The sequence below is a fragment of the Ochotona princeps genome, chromosome 9 (assembly GCF_030435755.1).
Source record: "Ochotona princeps isolate mOchPri1 chromosome 9, mOchPri1.hap1, whole genome shotgun sequence".
Classification (NCBI taxonomy): domain Eukaryota; kingdom Metazoa; phylum Chordata; class Mammalia; order Lagomorpha; family Ochotonidae; genus Ochotona; species Ochotona princeps.
In genome coordinates, this window is record NC_080840.1 from 19,742,828 (window position 1) to 19,765,325 (window position 22,498).

The window sequence follows — 22,498 nt, forward strand, 5'->3', positions numbered from 1 at the left end:
CTCAGGGACTCCAGATCCTCTCCAGAGGTCAGCTGGAGTGCAAGGATTCTTCTCAGACATGGCATGTGAGGTGGGTTCTCACGCAGGGAACACTGGAGCCACCAAATGGTGTCCCAGCTCCTTTCTGACAACAGCCACCAGCACCTCTGGTAGCCTCTGGAGGCTGCTGGGGTTCTAGAATGTTGACTGAAGAGTTTTTTCAGAGGGGGGCAGCAACTGAATAACCAAATGAAAGTGGCCTAAGAGGGTTGTCTAGATCTTCTCATCACCTCACTAGGCAGGACCAGTTGCAGGGAAACAGCCTCCAGGTGGCTCAGCAGTTCTGTAATGGCATCAAAGACACCACTGCTGTCCCTCCATCTCCTCAGCCTGAGTCCATAGGCTTTCCTTGGTCATGGACTGACTGTAGCAAGCATAAACTTCAGAGTTTCATGTGACAATGTCTGCAAGCCAGAAAGGAAGCAAGAGAGCCTATCCCCAATCGTCCTTGTGTAAGGAAAGAAAGCATTTCTAACAACACTCCCCACCAGCAGTTAACATCACTTTGGATCAAATTGGACAAAACTGGATTCATCGCCATCCTAACTGTGAGAGGGATTGGGAAAAGTAAAGTAAAAATTGTCAGGCTGTGATTTGGAACTGAGCACTTCCAATAGACAAGCAGGAGGCGCAAAATACTTGGAAACTATTCTAAGCATTTCCCAGGTTTTAATCCATCAGCTCTTCCCAACAATCTCTGGGGTGGGTGTAACAATTATCATCTCGCAGATTAGCAAACTGAAGCAGGTGAAGGAGCTAGGATCCTCAGCCCACAGCCTGGCTGCTGAGCTGAACTACCTGCACACGGCACTGCTCTCTGCCAGCACAACCCTCCCCGGCAGGCAGACTCCTCTCACACAGAAAGTTCTGGGTGATGCTCATCTATCTCTGAAGTGCAAATGTAACATTTCCTGCAGCCTCAGCGTGGGTGAGAACAGCAGAGTGGCATCCAAGAGTGACAATTCCTTCCTGTCATCTTATAGGTTGCAATAGGTGACACTGTGATTAGGGCAAAGGCCAGAGAGTCTCATTGCGAGAGGCCATGGAGAAACGACACTCAGGCCACCATCCTCCTTCAGGGTTCAGGAAGTTCTCAAAGTCAAGAGCAAGTGACTGAGGAGTGCAGCTGCAAGAGGGCATGATTAGTACGGAGGCTTCAAAGGCAGCATGATGTCTTAGGGGCTTTTGCCAGTATCTCTCTCATTCTCAATTGAGAAAAATTAGATTCAGATAAGGTGGAAAGTAGCCATTTGATGTGGGATGTGGGCATCTCATTGTGCAGAGAAATGGCTGGGCTTGGGTCCCTGCTCCATTTTGGATCCAGCTTTCTACTTACATGCATCCTGGGAGGAAGTACTTAGGTCCATGTCATTCTTGAGGGAGACCTCAATTGCATTCCAAGCACCTGGCTTCAGATGTCCCGGTCACGGCCACTGCAGACATTTAAGGAATGAACCAAGAAATAAAAATATCTCTCTATCTCTCTATCTCTCTATCTAGCTTGCTCTCTCTCTCTCTCTCCCCCCTCCCTTCCTCTCTCTTTCTCCGTCTTCCCTCTCTCCCCCTTCCCTCTCTTTCTCTGCTTCCTTCCCTCCCTCTTTCAACTAAAATTAAATAACATGCAAGCCATTTACATCTTTAAAATAAAGATAGAACTTACTCAAGATCACCCCACTGTTTTATATAGGACGTGAGACACAAAGTAAAGACTTTTTTTCCAAGCGGACATAAATACTACCTTGGAGGCCTTCTTTGCCTGGCTCTTGCAAAAAGCATCTCTTTCACTTCTCACATGATTTGTTCCCTAGCCCATGAGTCTCTCCCATTAATCCAGGAGGATCTCAATGGTCAGATCTCTGCCATCCCAGATGTGAATCTTGTCTGCCTGACAAGTTGGATCTTCTCTGCAACTCCGATCATCTCCCTGCCTAAAATGGGAAAAGCAAATGCACCAACCTCATAATGGCACGAGGACCATCAAGCTTTAAATGTGTACAGCACTGTGCGCCAGGTAGATTCCAGGATTGTTACGCAGCAATCACAGCCCATTCTGTGTCTCCTTGCTGCCTTTTCCCATGGGTGTAAATCAGTTTGTCGGTTGTCAGCAAGCTCTGAGGGCCAGCATCCTAACAACGAGCAGTCAAGGGGGCAGAGCAATGGAGAGACACATATTTGTGTCTCTCCATTGGGAAAGGTCTAAGTCCAGAAAATGGTAGGATCCCATGACACTAAGAATATGGAAGAAAGAAACACATGGGCGAGAACAGCCTTCATCGTTAGCTCATCCCTTCACACCTGCTGGGCGGCTTTCCAATTCATGTTTCTCAAGGTCCACAGAAAACAGGCTCCATTTTAACTAACTTCTTCATTCTAAAAAGTTTAAAGTCACATTCGGCCATGGAGATGGCAAGTCATAGGTCCGGGCCTAAATAACAAGGTCACGTGACTCCAAGAACAGGTCCCACACTCCCTCAAATCACTATGTGGATAAAATACATATGGCATTCCTGGCATGGTGAATGGCCCAGGGATGGTGGTTGATGTTGCAAAGTTAATTACATGCCAGATTTCCAGCTGTGCTACCTCCAGCCCCGAGAACTGAAATACTGCTGCTCCTGAAGAAGTCAAGCATCCTATCACCGCCCCCCAACACTGATAAGTGGAAGGATCAGGGAGCAGTGAAAGGTGCCCCACCCTGAGAAGCTGCACCTGACTCAAGCCATGACGGCGGCAGCAGCAGTGAACATTTCCAAGAGAGAAGGCAGCTGGCACCGGAGGGCCTTGTGCCAAGCTCCAGGCCTAGAGGGCCTCTGGCAGAGATTACAGCAGTAAATAAACAGAGCTGATGGCTGTGCGGGGCCTAGACCTGGCCAGGAAGGGACTAAGGGAAATGAGATTCCTGTAATTATACTGGTGCTGGCTCAGCCATCATGGTGTTACCCACAGTGACTCTGATCTGCCCCCCAGGCTGGAAGCCACAAAAGCACCTGTTACGCAGTGGCTTAGCAAGCCAAACAAAACATAGCTTCATCCAGGCCACCTGTAAAGGCATTTAATGCCTAACAACCTGTGCACGGCTGCTAATTGTCAGAATTAATTTGGCACCTACTCATCGGTAGGTGCTACACAAGTACCATGGGGTGAAAATCCATTTCCTGCTGAAGTGGTTTGATCTCCACCCCTTACCCCATAATTAAAGCTGTGAGAAACGGGATAATTTGAAAAACCCAAGAACCCCATTTTCCTCACAAACGTGTTTTTGGTGTCTCTTCTCTTGGCCCTCTCTATCCACTGTTGCTAACGATCAGCCTAGTTTTCTTCAGCTTATTCAGTTACTGCTACCCCGATGCATAATTTAGACTATAATTATTTTCTCATTTTCCTTTCCAGCTGGCACAAGTTTAGTCCCTTCCATCTCATATATCTTTAAAATGTCACACTATAGCCCTAGCTTATTTGAAAATCCCAGAAAGAAGGGAAAACCTGCCATTGTAGGCACATTAGACAAGTGTCCTGCTGGCTGCCCACGCAGCCACAAACCACCACTGCCAACAGCTGAGAATACGGCAAGCACGCAGTAGACATCACAGTGTCATCTCAAAAAACCACACAAAACAATTGCTAGGCTTCTGCTCCTTTAACAAAAGCGAAGAAATGTGTCACCAGAGTAGAAATAAAGCAAAACCACTGGTTGGGATGTCTACAAAGAAGACACTTTTAAAAGAGATTCTTATTCTGTGGCTCCTGCAAGGCACAGTGATCCAAAATGTATCCCTGAAAGATAATGACCAAATTGTTGCAATAAAATAGCAACTGTCTGGCCTGAAAATACGAACATCAGCAGTTTGTTTTCAGGCCTTTCTTCTTTCTTGTGATCCCCAATACAGTACATTACCAGTATAATTAAAGTACTCACACTAAAGCAAGTCAGCAATATATACTCTAGAAGAAATGGGGCTTAAATAGTGAATCACCTTCATTGTTTTCTAGGCAAAACATGCAACTTATAAATGGCTGCCCCAGCATTTACTTACATAGAAGCTTTCTGAAATAACAGGCCACAAAGAGCTCCACACAAATTCTGTAAAATTAGGAAGAGAATACAGATAGGGAACCTGTTTTACAACAATAGTTTTGTCAGTTTCTGTATTTGAACAGGTAAACCCTTACCAATCAAGGGGCAAAAAAATAAGGACAAAGTGTACTGCATCCAGATAATTCTCTGATCCTCACATACACAAAAAAACATGTATGGATTTAAGGAAACAAAGACCATGGCTGGGCCCATACCACACAGCACGCCTGGCCCTGGACATGAGTGCCACTCAGCTACCGGTGGCCTCACACTGCCCAGGCAACAGTAGCCCACATAGAGTGAGGGGTGAATACGGGGGGTGGGGGGGTGGGCAAGTGTCTGCAGATTGCCTGGGGAAAGAGATTTGGGAATGTGTGAGAGTGAGGCCACTAGGCAGTTTTTGACAAGTATGGAAAGCCTTCCAGGAGACTCCAAGGACCAGGCCACTGAAGTAACAAGTAAACTAGGGAGCTAAGAGGGAGTGATTTAGAAAGAAAAAAATCAGAGGGCATGTCTGGGTCAGAACAAGGCACCTGCCCACACAGCAGACCTGATCTGTGCTAAGTAGCATCATCTACCCACACACAGATAAGCTAGTGTGCTGGGGAACCTGCCTGGCAGGGCTAGGCCACAGTGCCCACCAGCAAGTGTTGGAGCAAGGAATAGGACAAGCAGGGCTGAGCCATGGCACCAATCAGCTCACAAGAGAACCAGATCTAGGGGAAGATTCTGTAGGGGATTTTTTGGCTCACCCCATGGGACTGTAGTACCTGCTGATTTGGACAAGAGCTAAAGGACTGACGGGCCAAGCCAGGCATAGCCACAGAGCTCACCAACACTCACAGGAGGTCAGGTTGAGAACAGGCTGGGCTGGCCCAGGCTGCAGCACCCACTGATGCACCTGAGAGGCCTAGCAGGTCCAGGGGGCTAGTACCTACCAACATTTGTGAGATCTGGAGCTAGAAGCAGGCCTGATAGGGGAACTTGGGGAACTCACCTACTAGGCTACAGTTGCTCCTGATGAATATGTGAACTGGAGCTGGATATGAGTCAGGGCAAACAAGGTTACAACACTAGTTTGCATGTATGTGACCTGGGTCTGGGGTTGGGCTGAGCTGATTTAAACCAGAGCACCTGTGGAGCCACATGGGAGCCAGGTCTTGGAGTTGGACCAGGCAGGACTAGGTAGTTGCACATGCTAGCAAGAGATAGAATGGGTGCAGGGTGGTTGGGCAGTGAGTTACAGGATGGGGCAGGCCATGTCAAGCTTGGCTGAGCATGCACCAGCATATCTGTGAGATCTTGCATGGGAGCAGGCCTGATCAGAGAACTTGGAGAACTGCCTGCTAGAAAGCAACTCCCACTTGTAAGTGTGAGAGCCACAGTTGCAGGCCAGGCCTGACTATAGCACCTATCAGCATACATGTGGACTGGGTCTGGGAGTGAGTCAGGCTAGGCCAGAACCCATTGGCATGTGCAAGATCTGGGACAGGGTTCAGGCTGAGCCAGGTTGGTCTATAACATTCACCAATTCATATGAGGACCAGGGCTAGGGGCTGGCCAGGCTGGGCTAGGCTACAGCACCCACCCATGTGAGCTGGTGCAGTGGGCAGGTCAAGAAGAGTTAGGTTGCAACACCTACTGATGAATGCCAAGATGGGGTGGGCAGTGCCAGACTAGGCATGCACAAGACCCAGAACTAGGAACGGGCCTCATAGGAGAGCTTCAGGTACTCCCCTGCTAGGCTGCTGCTTCAACCGGTTACTGCTTTGACTGGTTACTGGTGAACAGGAGAGCTTGGACTGGGGACTGACCAGGTTAGGCACGGTTGAAACACCTTCAGTTGGCATATGGGCTGGATATGGGAAGGGTCCACCCTGAACTGGGCTGGGCTCCTGCACCAGCTGGCTTACACAAGAGCCAGAGTAGATGCAGCTCAGCCAGCTTTACTGCAGCATTCACTGATAAAAGCCAGGACTGGATGTAAGTCATGTCAGGTTGGACCGCAGTATCCTCTGCCAGATACAAGATCTGGAGCTGGGAGTGGTCCTGGTAGGGGAACTCTGGGCACTCCCCTGCTAGGCTGCAGCTCCCACTGATGAGTATGAAAACCAGGGCCGGTGGAGGACCAAGACAAGACAATAACACCCATTGGCATACATGTGAGCTGGGTATGGAGGTGGGACAGACTGAGCAAATCCACAACACTCAGGGGTGTATAAGAGAGCTGGGTGGTACACAAAACAGGGCTAAACTACAGGACATGTCAGCACATGCAAAAACTGGGGTTTGGGCAGGCCTAGTGGGGTTGTTGAGAGTCACCCCAACTAGGCTAAGATTTGTGTAAAGACTGGGCCTGTGGGCAGGTTGGACTGGGCTAGGTCACACATGGGGCTGGAGACAGATCTGACTAGGCAGCTGCGTCTACAGATATGTGCATTGGCTGATCCAAGTGACCAACCTAACCTGAACCTGCCCTGGCCAGCACACACAGAATCAAGTCTGAGGTCATCCCGGGTAAGGTCTTGGGAGACTCCCTAAATAGATCACTGGACTAAAACTCTGGCCACAAGGAAATACACAAGAAATGTGGTTTGGCTTTGGAGAGCATATATCAGGTCTGGGCCTCCTCAGTTGCTGATGCCCATGCAGTGGAAAAGCATATACTGATGCCCACAAAGGACATGGCAGCCAGCTCATCTGTCCCAGCAGTGGAGATCAAGTGCCTCGTCAGAGGATGAAAGCAGAGCAGGATGAATGGCTGCCATGGCCAAACTCTGCACCAAGTATCTAGGTCTGTAGATGCACAGAGGTGGACACTGTCAATCAATAAACCTTGAAAACATCTTCTCAGCTCTGAAACGATGAAATCGACAATGTCTCACACTACCAAATCCACTCAAGTAACACCCTTGAAACACACTTCCCCATATCAGGATCTTCCAGGAACCATCAAACAGCCATCTCCCAGGCCCAGGGCCGTGGCCTAGTGGCTAAAGTCCTCGCCTTGTACGTGCCAGTTCTAATCCTGGCAGCCCCACTTCCCATCCAGCTCCTTGATTGTGGCCTGGGAAAGCAGTCGAGGATGGCCCAAAGCCTTGGGACCCTGCACCTGCGTGGGAGACCTGGAGGAGGCACCTGGCTCCTGGCTCCTGGCTCCTGATTGATGCAGCTCCAGCCATTGCGGCCACTTGGGGAGTGAATCAACAGACAGAAGATCTCCATTTTTGTCTCTCCTCCTCCATGTATATTTGAGTATCCAATAAAAATAAAATAAAACTTAAAAAAAATAGCCAGCTTCCATCCCCAGGTGCTGATGTAGTTTGACAGCAAGGACTGCCCCCATTTTTCCTCCCCCAGCTGTGGACACAGGAGAAAAACAAATTAAAACATTTGCCCCACCTACCTTCCTCTATATCTAGACCCTCCCAGCTTAATCTGAAGCCCACATGGGCATACATCCCTCTCAGCTAAGCAAATCATATTTAAAAATAAAATATTTTAGAAGATTTTAATTAAAAAAAGAAAGACCATGTCCCTTTGTCTTCAAGAACCGAGTGTTGATAATTAAATATTAAAATTTCCTGAATTTGTATACATTTTTATTTTTACAGAAAATAACCACTACAAAGAACAGTTGGAGCTGTATTATTTTATCAGTTTTATTTTCTTAATTAAAAGACAACATTTTCAGGCTTTTTGTTAATTCAACAGCAAGAATCAATTTCACTTCAATCAACTAAACAAAGAAATTGTTAGGAAACTTTTGGTGACAAGTCATGAAACTCCAACTTGAATTAAGTTAGCAAAGGTAAGTTTTTATGAGAACAGTACAAGAATATTTTGTGCATCTAAACAACAGTCAGGCTAGAGCTTGGGTTTCTCACCTGGAGCCGCCAGCAGTTTCCAGGCCCCTTGCTCTCCACAGTTTCCATCCTCAGGGATTACTTATCTAGTCCCAGAGCACCAGTACAGATGGTCCAAAGGACACGGATCTGCCTGCAGGGGTCATAGGTCTGTATCTAGGAAGACAGAGGTATCCTTAATGGCAGACCCCCGTGAAGAGCAGGTAGAAGTCATTTGTATAAAATCAAGGAAGGAAAACAGGCTGCGGGGTCAGGATGAAATCATCAAGCCAAATGAAAACAGGTACAGATTCTGAAAATTCAGGCATTGCTAGAAAAGTGTGGAATGCTAGAAGTTAACATTAAGGCACTCATCCACGTTTGGTTTTTAAATTGTTACTTTCCTGCCAAAATAATGAATAAATAGCCATAAAATTTGTTAACATCGTTTTGTCCCACCATTCTCCCCTATCCCTGGCATTTAAGCATTTGATTTAAAAATTATCCCTCGAATCTTATACAAAGTATGCATAAAGTTAGCGCCAGAACTGTTCAGTGTGGTCGGCATGAGCCTGAGGTTCAGATGTTTAAGTGTGCGTTTCCGTTTTCAGGATCCACAGCATTATCTTCCAGCCTTCGAGATTTCCCTCCAACTTCCAATTCATATTCTTTTTTCAACTGCTGCATTTTCATGTTCAAATCCAGTAAAGTTCTGGCCAGCTGACGGTTTTGGAAACGCATCTCCAGCTACAAAGTTAAACAGGAATAAGGAATTTTATTAGTTTGAGATACACATCAAATGAAACTCCTCTCTGACTGCACAGGAGAAATAAGGAGTTTGTGGGAAAGAAAGATATCAAGGAGGATGTATTTCTCTTCTTATTTTCTTATTCCTATTGTTGGCCTGGCTGTAAAACTGACTTTCTAAATGACAATGTAAAACCCAGACATATAAATAGCTTCTGAAATGGCCTTGAAATGAAAACAGAAATAGTAGATGCACAAAGCTGTCCATTTGACAAACACCTACGCATGGAAGGCTGTTTTCAAGCAACAGCAAGTGATCCGCGGTGAAATCGTTTATCTTTATGAGTTTTCTGAGCCACACAATAACTGCCTAGGGCCACCTGAGTATTCAGCATCTAGGCCCATTTACTTGATTACATGTCACTTCAAATTTTCAGAATTTTAAATGGTCTCCCTGCCGAGCCAAAACCTTCAATGACACCCTAGATGCACATGTGTAGTTATTTGTACTTATATAATCTAACACTTTTCATTCTAGTGAAATCTATATAGTGGGATTGATTTATATCTCCCCAATTGCAGTTTATGAAGGCCCTCATGTGTTGAAATATAAAAAAAAAAAATTCTAGGCCAAGTTACATAGGAGGTAACAAAGCTTAGTCCAATGTATTTTTTTATATTATAACTAAAAACTAATGATCTCCTTGTTTGGAAATTTCTTCAATCAGGGTCTTATTTAATTCAATTCATTAAGGGCTTACTCTCTGTACAACCCTTCATCAACCTGTCACAAATAATCCTCTTGAGAGGAACCAGGGCACCATGCATGTAGCAACAAATACAGGTGGTCCCTTCTCAATTCATAAAATAAAGCTAGTGGATAAAATTATTTTTCAATTTTCCTCCTAGACATTTTTCTCCCTTCTTCAGCATCTGGAACCGCTTCTCTGACAGTAACAATCAGCAGGGAATAAAGTAAAAGAACATGTAGGAAATGCTAATGATAGCGACACAGCCACCACCATGAAAAAACACTGTACCTTGCCTCCAGGAGACTGCAGCTCCTGAGAGAGCCCAGGTGTCCTGCAATCTGCCCTTCTTGCCCGGCTTCATTTCCTGGCACTCTCCCACACACCAGCTCCTGTACAGCTGGTCAGAAGCCCTGCCCATCTGAATAAACGCTGTACTGAGCCATGCCTTCTTCTTACCCCCTGTTTAACGTGCTTTTACCACTTCTCTTCTAACTGAACCCAGCCACATGCCAACTCCTCCAACATCCGCTCTCTGCCAGCACACTGGGCAGTTGGCCCTCATAGTCCCTAAACTACATTGGACTGATGTTGAGGGCAGAACGGGTATCTTATTCATAACCATCTCCTCAAGCGCGAGTGCACCATCTGCGTACATAACATATTGAGTTGTCTGTGTGTTTAGTAAAAATAACAAAACAACAACCAAAGAAACTGAGTAGATAAATGGAGGAATGAATAAATATCCATCTTGTCTTTTCATGCCAAATCTCAGGGAGTAAAAATTTTGATCATGATTCACCATGATTAAAGTGTGTAATTCATATTCATTTAGGAAATCTAAACCCCAATGGATGGCTCCTTAACTTTTCTGGCATCATAAATCCTTCTGAGAATTTGATGAAAGCTAATGAATCTGCTGCAAAAAAAAAATGTTTGATACACACACACACACACACACACATAAATGTGTATGCAATTTTAAGCATACAAAACCCCTGAAATCCACTTAAACACTAGAAGACCCACCAAGGCCAAGAGAAACAACAGAAAATACTATGAACAACAGCATGAGTATAAATAAATAGAGTGTCCTCATCGTTGTTCATTATTCAAACACCATCCAAATACATAATACATGTTCAAGTGTACACAGGTGTATGCTAATTCCTGGAGAAATTTAACAGTCCATAATCAAAACTCCTCCTTCTAGTGGTAATGTCAAGCTAATGCATCTCTTTCTCTTGCCTCTTTTTGATGATTAGTTGTAGACCTTAGTGAAACCATAGTCTGTAGACCAAGAATATAACACCTCTATATGTATGAAATTATGTGGCTCTTTTCAAAAAAATTCCTGAATTTTGAAATGTGTGTGACAGTCATTTTGTTGGTCCAATCTCTGTGATCCATAACAATGTTAACAGTGGTCATGAAAGCTGCTACATAGAGCCTATAATGCGGGCACTTGTATAATGTTATCTCATACTATCCTTACAGAAGTCCTATGAGAACATGGACTTCATTTTACAGACCAGTAAACAAATTCAAACAAGCAATTTAACCTTACCAGTGTTGTAGGGCCAATGGGCTTTAACAAAACTTAGGGATGATAATGCTGGGATTTGAACCTTCATCTCTTTAGAATTTTATTTCCTACCTTCTCCAGAACCCTAAGAGCTTACCAGAAGTCTAAAGCTCCTAGTGGAGCAGCTGATCAGAATATTAAGCTTGGGGCCTGGCAGCATGGCCTAGTGGTTAAAATCCTCGCCTTGAGTGCCCCGGGATCCCATATGCGCACCGGTTCTAATCCCAGCAGCTCCACTTCCCATCCAGCTCCCTGCTTGTGGCCTGGGAAGGCAGTGGAGGACGGCCCAATGCTTTGGGATCCTGCACCCATGTGGGATACCTGGAGGAGGTTCCTGGTTCCTGGCTCCAGATCGGCACAGCACCGGCCATTGCACTCACTTGGGGAGTGAATCATTGGATGGAAGATCTTCCTCTCTATCTCTCCTCCTCTCTGTATATCTGACTTTGCAATAAAAATAAAATAAATCTTAAAAAAAAAGAATATTTAGTTTGAAAGATATCTCAGAGATACCGTAAGACTCAGGATACCAGACTGGTGTTTCTTCAGCAAGACTGACCCAATTTAGCATGGCTAAGATTAGACTTTAAATCGTATTGCCTGTTTTAATTTCAGACACCAGATTATTAGAAAGGAAGCTAGAATCTATTGGGGGAAAAAGCAGGAGATATATCTCACCAGCACAAACATAGCAACACTTATAGGTGCCAGAGTTGTGGCATAGCACATAAAGCCCCCATCTGCAGCACTGGCATCCTATATAGATGCCAGTTCATGTCATGGCTGCTCCATTTCCAATACAGCTTCCTGCTAATGGCATGGAAAAGCACCAGAAGATGGCCCAAGTGCTTAGAATTCTGCCACCCACATGGGAGACCAAGATGAAGCTCCTGGCTCCTGGGTTTGGCCTGGCTTGAATGGTCATCTGGAAGGGAGCCAGCAGATGGCAGCTTTCTCTCCCTTTCCTTCTCCCTCTCCTCTCTCTCTCTCTCTCTCTCTCCTCTCTCTCTCTCTCTCTCTGCCTTCTGAACAATTTAAAAAGAAAAAAAGGAAAAAATGCTATCATGAGGACAGGCATGTGCACAGCGGTTAACATGCCTCTTGGGAACAAGCAGCACATACCATACACGCCTGAATTCTTGCCCCAGCTCACTTTCTAACCAGCTTCCCACCAATGCACTCTGGGAGACTCACGTATCCGTTAAGCACTTTTTTTTAACAAGCTCTCCCTTCAGCCTCCGGGCTTCCAACATACTGCCCAATTATTTTTTAAGATTTATTTATTTTTATTGAAAAGTCAGATATACAGAAAGGAGGAGAATCAGAGGGGAAGATCCTCCGTCCAGCCACCCACATTGGAGCCCCGGATGAGAGCTGACATTCCACACTCCCAGACTTGGCCGGACACAGCCCTGACTGTTCTGGGCATCTGAGAGGTGAACCAGCAGCACAAGGAGCTCTCTGTTTCTTATTTTCTCGCTCTGTCTCCCTTCCCCACCCCCTAAACACACACACCATCCTTTTTCAAATAAACAAGTAAAAATTAAACTAGATAATCCGTTAAAGTACTTTTTTTTTTAACAAGCTCTCCCTTCAGCCTCCAGGCTTCCAACATACTGCCCAATTATTTTTTAAGATTTATTTTTTGTTACTGAAAATTCAGATATAGAGAGGAGGAGAATCAGAGAGGAAGATCCTCCAACCGCTGATTCACTCCCCAGTGGACACCATTGCTGGAGCTGAGCCAATCCGAAGCCAAAAGCTTGGGGCCTCTTCCGGTTCTCCCGCGTGGGTGCAGGATTCCAAGGCTTTGGGCCGTCCTTGACTGCTTTCCCAGGCCACAAGTAGGAAGATGGATGGGAAGAGGGGCCACGGGGATTAGAACTAGAGCCCATCTGGGATCCGGGCGCATGCAAGGCGAGGACTTCAGCCACTAGGCTACCGCGCTGGTCCCAAGGTTCTTAAACCAGACTATTTGCTGGGGGTTCAATTAGTTCTAAAGTGGGGGATAATTTTATCAGGACTCAGGACCAAAGAGAATTGCCCAAGTCAAGCTTTCATCACACACAATCACAAGCAGCACTATTTTCAAGTTTTAAATCATTCTATTCACGCTGGAAAAAAAATTTTAACAGAAAAAAAAAAAACCACTTAATATATTTATCTACAAGTCCTCCTGTTTAGCATTCAGAGCCAACCTGCCTATTGTTCAAAATCTACGAAAACCTGATTACATCCATGAGCTCCATTTACAGGATAAAAAGAAAGTGTTGCTAGTGGACTCGCCCCAGAAGGCTCACTAAAAAATAATAATAATAATACACTGAATTGCCTCGCCCAAGCTCCCAATACTAAGAGTTCTCACAGGGTACTGTCAATTCATTAGAAACATATTTTTAAAAGATGATTGGACGGGGACATCTGGGGGCCAACAGCGGCAGATCAGGCACCCTCGGCTGCGGCTGGGGAGCCAAAGCGACACCACCACCTCTGGGAAGATCAGTGGCCATTGACTAGCTCTTCCTGCCCGTGAAACAGGCCCGCGGCCAGCGCCAGCGGAGAGGACCCGAGCGCCGGATGGACGGGACCGGCCCCTGCGCTCACCAACTCGGCTCGCAGCCCGGCGAGTGCGCCCTCCACGCGCTCCCGGCTCTGCTCCTCGCGCGCCGCCGCCTCTGCCTCCTCCCGGGCGCGCCGCAGGCTCTCGCGCGGCACCGCGCGCTGGAAGGCGCGCAGCAGCCGCCGTCGGAGGTCCTCCAGGCGCAGGCTGGCGGAGCGGTTCTGCTCCAGCAGGTCCCGGCTCCTGCTGCCCCTCGGGAAGCCGCGCACGGGACCAGGGGCTGGGTACCAAAGCCCAGCTCCGCCTGGTTCTTCCGGGCATACTCGCGAAATTTCTTCTTTGCAGCTGCTCTCGTCCTCCGGGCGCATGGTGGAAAACTCCGGGGTCCCGTCTGCAGAGCTTTCGCCTGGGAATTGTCTGTGACTGAGGAGGAGGGCGGGTCAGGGCGGGGCGGGGGTGATTAACGGAACCTGCTGGACCCTGTCAAGGGGAAGGCCTTTCTGTCTCCGCCCCCTCCTCTCCTCCTCCCCGCCGAGATTCCAGGGCTGCCTGGCGTCCCTGACCTTCCCATCCCTCTTCCAGCAACGGAAGACGGAAGCTGTCCTTGCAACTCTTGAATTGCAACTCTGAGTTCGTTTCAAACTGGTCATTTCTTTGGCCCCTAACAGTGTGGAGGAGAAGGCTTGGAGGCAGAGCAACTGTGCAGGTGGAAACAGAGCTACAGGTGGAAGGCTTGGGTCAAAAGGTAGAATACTTTGGCACAAATCATCCCAGGTGCTTCAACTGTTTTTAAATCAATTCTTTATGACTTGCAAGCATCTACTGGTCCTGTCTGCCAGGTGTTGGGCACACAGAGGCTCATCAGACACCCTCCCTTTCTCCAGATAGTGCCCAGAGTCAAGGGGAAGAAGCTTGGTTCATCTGTGAGTTAAGAAGCAAAGCAATTCTCCAAGTCAAGTAACACCTGCCCGGGATTCTTAACCTCGAGGTTCCTTCGTGCACCTGAGTTTTTAGTGCTGTATCCTCGTTTATCAGGGGCTTAAAATGAAAAACAAAAATTAGCTATAGGACCCAACGGGATATCCTAACGGTTAAAGTCCTCGCCTTGCACACACCAGCATCCCATATTGGCACCAGTTCTAATCCCAATGGTCCCACTTTCCATCCAGCTCCCTGCTTGGTGGCCTGTGAAGGCAGTCGATGACGGCCCAAAGCCTTGGGACCCTGCACCCACGTGAGAGACCCGGAAGAGGCTCTGGCTCCTGGCTTTGAGTTGGTTCAGCTCCAGCCGTTGCAGCTGCTTGGGGAGTAAACCATCGAACGGGGGATCTTCCTCTTTGTCTCTCCTACTCTCTGTATATCTGCCTTTCAATAAAAATAAATAAATCTTTTTTAAAAATTGGCTATACCCCAGAGTGGGCTGTTTCATAATCTTCCAATTCAGGGTAAAATCCGCAAATATTATTTGTATATTGTTTATCAAGGAGAATATTCCCCTGACTTTTTTCAAAATAGTGTGGTGAATTTCTGAAAAGGTAAGATCAATCAAAATGCGTACGTGATCACAGAGTGCAATTACAAACAGTGGCAGAGGTGTTGACACAGTACGCTCAGCTATTCATTTAACAAGGATTTGCAGGTGACCTACCATGTGCCAGAATGTGTGGTAGACATTGAAGGCAATGTGAGCTAATATTGGTTAGTGTTTACCATGTGCCCGTGCTTTTCATGTATTCACCCATTTAATCCTCCTGACAACCCTATGAGATCAGTAGTTTCTCTATGCCTGAGCAAACTCAGTTAAAAGTCACAAAGCTGGAACATGGTCCAGCAGGTGTTTGCACCTAGGAAACCTAGCTTGTCCTCCACCAGGATGCACTGGGGTGCACTCTCAAAAAGGATGTGAGCTACTCAGCTCACATGCCTTGAGAACAAAGGAGTGTCTGGACTCACTGTGTCCATAAAACTGAGCTCTGCTGAAATAACCTTAGGCTCAGTTGGATAAGGAGGGATGCGGGTTTACCAGACTCCTGCCCATAAACTGCCAAGTGCACCACCTTACAACAGTTAAAACCTAAGCCCTGTGACACACTTATCATTGCATGTTGTCTCATAAAGATTTCCTGGGAATATTTGAAGATGTATTCTATTGGTAGAAAATAAGAAAATCAGGCCCAGCTCAATTGCCTACCAGTTAACGTTCTTTCCTTGCATCTGCCGGGATCCCATCTGGGCGCAAGCTAATCCACTTCCCTTCCAGCTCCCTGCATGTGGCCTGGGAAGGTGGTAGGGGACGGCCCATGGCGTTGGGGCCCTGTACCCATGTGGGAGGCCCAGAAGAAGTTCCTGGACCCTGGCTCCTGGCTTCTGATCAGCTAGCTCCGGCTGTTGCGGCCACTTGGGGAGTGAACCAGCAGAAGAAGGAAGATCTTTGTCTCTCCTCTCTGCAAGTCCTCATTTGCAATAAAAGTAAACAAATCTTTAAATAAATAAATAAAAGAAAAAATAAGCAAATTGGTATAGTTTACAATGAGCTAACAAAACATAAATTTGGGATTTGGGGATTTTGCTTGTCTTGGCAATAGGTGGACAGAGCTTGAATGAGCTCTATTCGATATACAGGACAAATGCTTCAGGTGAGTGTCCTGCCATGATTCTTCACATTCATTTTTATTTGCATCAACAAGAATCTCAGTTAAACTTCATGTCATTCAACAAACAGCCAACAGTGCATGTTTGGGATTAAGCATTGTGCTCTGTAAGGGGAACACAAAGATAAGTAAAACAGAAGAATTTTCACCTTTCAGAAGCTGAGAGTCTGGGAAAGAAAGCAAAACCATTCATCCGCACAACAATATTTATTTAATGTCTTCTTACGAACCAAGTAATATCACAAGGTGCTTGGGTTACAGTGCTGAATCCAACAGACAAAGTGATATTTCAAAGTAAGCTGCTTTAACCAAAGTCACCATTTTCTTTCAAAGATCTATTTTTCTGCTGTGATGCACTATGAATTTTGTGATAACATTTTTCCTTTTATACAAAGAAGTTGAAAAATTGCAGACATACGGTGAAAATAACAGGTACACGCATGAGAATTAAGAAATTGACTAGTTATCCATCGCTGCATACCAAAATATTCTAAAATTCAGTAGCTTAGAAACAATCAACATTCATTATTTATCACAGTGTCTGTGGGAAAGAACTGAGAAGAACTGAGATTATGGATTTGCTGACATTGTAGCCAAATGGCAGCCCAGACTGAGTCTCTGAGGACGGGCTGGGACTGGAGCTGGATGAATCAGGCATTTCAGTGGCACTGAATGCGGGTGCTGGATGGCAAGCCCCAGCTCCTCTTCATGGGAGTTTTCTCCGGTGTTGCTCGGGTGTCGTTGAGACAGTTGTTGATCTCTCCCAGAGCGCAAGAGAGAAACAGAGAACTCTGCAGGAGCTCCATGGATGTGCTCCATACAGCATTTTTTCCACCCAGCTTCGGCAGTCGCAAAGCATCATTTGCACCGCATTCTGGTCATGATTAGCAACAAGACTTGAGCAACCAAACCTCATTCAAGGAGCGGGAATTCAGCCCCATGATTGGAAATGGGGAGTATAGCAGCATTCACAGACATCTGTTAAAACCACCACAGGAAGAAAAATGATGCATGTAAACAATGATCTAAATGGCTGCTTGCTTCCTTGTTGGAACTGCAACGAAAAACAAAAATAGTCTTTAAAAAAATAAAATCAAGGTCCCCCCAAAACATGTTTGAATAGAACAAAATTAGAATGTGTCACTAGCAAACCTATCCTAAAAGAAACACTACAGAAAACTTCTTGGGGTAAAATGAAGTGACAGCAAACCGTGGAAACGCAGATCTTCAGGAAGGAATGAGGAGTGTGCATACCTGTGTGCAGGTAAGTAGTTAGGTAGGTAGAATAAATCACATTGATTCTTCTTAAATTTTAAAAACTATAACTACTGGCGAGGCCAGCACAGTAGCTGAGGCTAATCCTCTACCTGTGGCACTAGCATCCCATTTGCGTATTGGTTCAAGCCCCAGCTAATCCACTTCCAATCCAGCTCCCTGCTTAAAGTCTGTGAAAGCAGTGGAAGCCAGCTCAGGCCCTTGGGCTCCTGAAGAAGTGCCTGGGAGACCTAGAAGAAGCTCCTGGTTCCTGACTTTGGATCAGCTCAGTTCTAGCTGTTGTGGCCATTTAGGGGGATGAATCAGCAGATAGCAGATCTCTCTCTCTCTTTCTCTCTCTCCCTCTCTTTCTTTCTCTCTCTCTCCCTATCTCTTTCTCTCTCCATCTCTATATGTAACTCTGACCTTCAAGTAAAATAAAATAAATTTTTAAGTATATATATTATATATACATAGATACATATATAACTACTATATATAGATACATATAACTACTGTAACACACTACTACTTGATTTTAAAATCTATTACAAAATTATAACACAGTGCATAAACATGCAAACATTGACCTACAGAGGATAGAGAACCCATAAATAAACTTACATATTTGCTGACAATTATTCTTAATAAAGGAGTCAAGAACATGCAACAGTGAAAAATCTATCTTTTCCGTAACTAGTATATATCCACAAGCAGAAAAATTATTTTGGACCTTTATGTCCCAAAAAGTAACTAAATGAGCTAAATACTTAAATGTGAGACTTCAAAGTATAAAGCAACTAGAAAAATTATGGAAGATGTTCACAAAGATTCATCTCAACAAATATTTCCTGAATATGACCCCAAAAGCATAGCCAATAAAAGCAAATGTAAACAATGGACTACATCAAATTAAAAAGCTTCTATATAGCAAGAGAAACATTAGTAAAATGAAGAGATAACTGATAGATTTAGGAAAAATATTTTCAACCTGTTAAGAACTAATATCCAAAATATACAAGAAATGCAAAGAACCCCATAGCAAGCAAATAAGGTATTGTTGCCCATAGCAGCACAAACAGGTTTAGAGAGGGAGGCAACATCCAACTGAGGAAATAATAAGTGACATTACACAAGATAAAGACTATAAAAGCAGGGCAGCCTGAGGAAGGCAGACATAGAAGGCTCATTGCCTCAACCTTTCATTGATTTGCCTGGGACGTCAAATCACAGCAACTCATGTGGTGTTAATCAGCCAATGCTTGATGATCGATCAGGAAGCAACAGCATGACCCACGTGCAGAAGTCAGTACATGACTGCCTCAAGGATATCCCAAAGTACACCGCCCTGTGGCCTTGGACCATGGCCCAACTGCAGCCCCTCTCCCCTGGACCTCCACCCTGGCATGGACCATTGCCCGCAGAGTATGACCTTGTTCTCCAGCACCTGCAGTCTGTGAACTCAAAATTCCAAGCATAGGCTGCCCTGCTCTTCCTTATCAAGTCACAACGCTGTTTTTCACAAACTGAATGCAACACAAGGAATTCAGTTAAGCAGATGAGCAAATAATTCGGATGAATGGCCAACAAATAGATGAAAAAAATATTCAACATCACTAATTCTCAGGAAAATGCAAATTATAACCATAATGACGGGTTATTTCACACTTGTTAGAATGCCTGTCAATAAAAACACTAAAGACAACAAGTGTTAGCTAAGGAGAAAAAGGAAGACGAATCCATATGAAAAACAGTATGTTGACACTTTAGAAAACTAAAAAAAGAGGTACCATATGATTTAACAATCCCACTTCCAAGTATGCCTGCCAAGAAATTGGAATCAGTAGGCTGAAAAAATCTCTCTTCTCACATGTTAGTGATAGCATTGTTCTCAATAGCTAAGGTATAGAACTCCATCATCTGGCCCTAAGCCTTGGAACCCTGCATCCACATTGAATCCTCAGATCGACTCAGCTCCAACCATTGCGGCCATTTGGGGAATGAACCAGTGGATGGAAGATTTTTCTGTCTTTTTCTTCTCTCTGTAAATATGCCTTTCCAATAAAAATAAATAAATCTTTTCTTTAAAAATGTCCATCATCAGTAAATAAAGAAAATGTGATACTATCCACCCATCTTTCATAAATGTTATTTAGCCTAAGCCCAGCACAATAGCCTAATGGCTACATCTTCTTGCATATTCTGGGGTTCTGTACCAGTGCCAGTTTGTGTCCCGGCTATCCCACTTCCCATCCAGCTCCCTGCTTGTGGCCTGGAAAAGCAGTAGAGGATGGCCCAAAGCCTTAGGATCCTGTGCCTGTATGGGAGACCAAGAAGGGGCTCCTGGTTACTGGCTTTAGATTGGCTCAGTTCCAGCCATTGTGTCCACTTGGGGAGTGAACCAGCAGATGGAAGATCTTTCTCTGTGTCTGTCCTTCTATCTCTGAATCTGCCTTTCCAATAAATCTTTGAAAAAAAACTTTATTTAGCTTTTAAAAGGGGGAGAGAAGGAATCTTCTCACTTGCAACAACATGCATGAGCATGGGAGATATTATGCTAACTGAAATAAGCCAAGAACAGAAAGGAAAATATTACATGACTTCACTTAATGTGACATCTGACAGAACTGAATCCGTAGCATTAGAGAATAGAACTATGGTTGCCAGAGATGGAGGAGATGGGAAAAAGGACCTTTTGATTAAAGGCAGGAGAGCTTCAGTTAGATAGTAGAAAGAAGTTTTACTCATCTCTTGCACCAAAAGGTGACCATAGTCAATAATAATTCATTATCCATCAGCAGAATTCATTTTAAGTATACTGACCACAAAAATATAAGGATGTGAAGCAGTTTGTTAATTAACCTGCACTAATCATCCCACATTGTAAACATATAGTAAAACATCCCTTTGCATCCCACCGATGTATAATATATGCAATTATTGTTTATCAATAAAAATGCAATCTTAAATAAAGTAAGTAAATTTTTAAGATAAAATTCTGCTTAAGGAAAAATGGTTAACATTGTTTTGTGTAGTTTATAGCAAATTGAGATGTAGTATATATGACAACTATAGCAAAAAGAATCCTATGGATAAATACGTCTTATATAAAGTGGTGTGTTACGGTATAGTCCTAAAATACTATAAAGGACTTAGTTTATTCTTAATTTTTTGTTTGCTTATTTTATTTAAGAAGCTCAAGAACACAGAGACTGACAGCGAGCTCTCCCATCTACTTTCTCATTCCCCAAATGCCTGAGAGGCATGAGACCTCAGTCCAGCTCTCTTGTTCGGGTGGTAGGAATTCAATTACTCAGGCTATCACCTGCCGCCTTCACTGATGCACTTCAGCAGGAAACTGGCCATGGGAACCTGCTGGGGCTCAAACCTAGCCATTGCAGTGTGAGATGCAGGCACTAGCCAGTGCACCAAATGACCATCAACAAGCTGTGTGTTTCCAAAGCCTAGATCAATCTCTTAAAATAATGTGCAAAGACACAGTGAAAAAGCCAGCAGAGGGGCAGGCATAGCGGTGAAGCAGTTGAATGTCTACCTCATTGCAATTCATCTCTACTCCAACTGTGCATACCTGATAAGCCACTTGTACCTTTTTTCTTGCCTGTTCACCTTTCCCTGGGAAACCCCACTGCCAATTCTTTTTTGTGTCCTTGAGTTGTACCATGGGAGCCTTTGCTCTGGTCCTCCCACCTTGCCTCCTCTTCAGTCATCCACTCAAAACAATTATTCTTTTGAACAATGAGCTCTGTGTACTCCCTGCACAAGCAGAACGCCCCTGAGTGCTGGTGCAACAGAAATCAAGATTTCTCTGGGTTTCTGAAAAAGGAATCGTTTTCCTTTTAAGCTTTAAAACAAATATTTGTAGCTTTTTCAGTGATGAGATTAACAATTGGGGCCATTTGAACCTGTGAGGAGCAAGGTCATGTTGTTTACTTCTTCAGTAAGAGCTGGCAAAAGTTTCTCTTCGGCTGTAGAATGTGGAAGCTGCAGCCAGTGTCTTGCTACGTTAATTCGCTAGAACTCTGCGATCAGAGGTTAGCTCCTCATACCAGCTTTACTCCTTGTGCAACATGCAACTTAGTCTAAGTTCTCTCACTCAGTTTTTCACGAGTAAAATGAAAATAATCTCCTCCTCACCAGTTGCTCAGCAGATGAGCTAAAAGCACCTGAGGGGGAGGGGGTGGGCAGTGTAGCAAACTAATTTCATAACATTTCAGAAAGATAATGTCTGTTTTTTTCCACAGGGGATGTGTTTGAGGTTCTTGCAATAATGACATATAACTAAACCCCCATAAACATCCATAAACATCTCATTGCCGTCTATCTAAAAGATATAGGAGAGTTGGTATTAAGATTCTCAGAGAAACCAAGACAAGTATGAACTTCAACAGTGATAGGATGTTGGACTCTCTGCCATGGTCCGTACCTGCAATGTCAGGATACACTTAAATAGCAGAATGATGGACTTATGACTGTTTTGAAGGACTATACTATTGTAATGATATGAAGAAAATCAGGGCCTGGTGTGGTAGCCTAGCAGCTAAAGTCCTCGCCTTGTACACACCGGGAACCCATATGGATGCCAGTTCTAATCCCGGCGGCCCCACTTCCTATCCAGCTCCCTGCTTGGTGGCCTGGGAAAGTAGTCAAGGACGACTCTTAGCCTTGGGACCCTGCACCCACATGGTAGACCTGGAAGAAGCTCCAGGCTCCTGGCTTCAGATTGGCGAGCTCTGGCTGCTGCGGCCGCTTGGGGAGTGAGCCATTGGACAGATGATCTTCCTCTCTGTCTTTCCTCCTCTCTGTATATCTGACTTTGCAATAAAAATAAAGTAAATCTTTAAAAAAAAAAAAAAAGAAGAAGAAACGGGGTTTGGAACAGGGGAGGGGAAGTCTCAGAGCCTATAGAACTGTATCATAAAATTTTAAAAATTAAAAATTAAATTAAATTTTAAGAATGATATTAGGTTGGCCA

The 22,498-nt window shown here is 44.8% G+C and overlaps 1 protein-coding gene across 1 annotated transcript; it reads right to left on the reverse strand.

The window, feature by feature from the left end:
* Positions 1-8,307: 8,307 nt before the first annotated feature.
* AARD (alanine and arginine rich domain containing protein) lies at positions 8,308-14,050 on the reverse strand. The gene is made up of 2 exons (XM_004580819.4): positions 13,645-14,050; positions 8,308-8,706 (listed from the first exon to the last, which is right to left on the reverse strand). Exons 1-2 carry the CDS (start codon positions 13,966-13,968, stop codon positions 8,539-8,541), a joined length of 492 nt encoding a protein of 163 aa, XP_004580876.2. The 5' UTR covers positions 13,969-14,050; the 3' UTR covers positions 8,308-8,538.
* Positions 14,051-22,498: the final 8,448 nt, after the last annotated feature.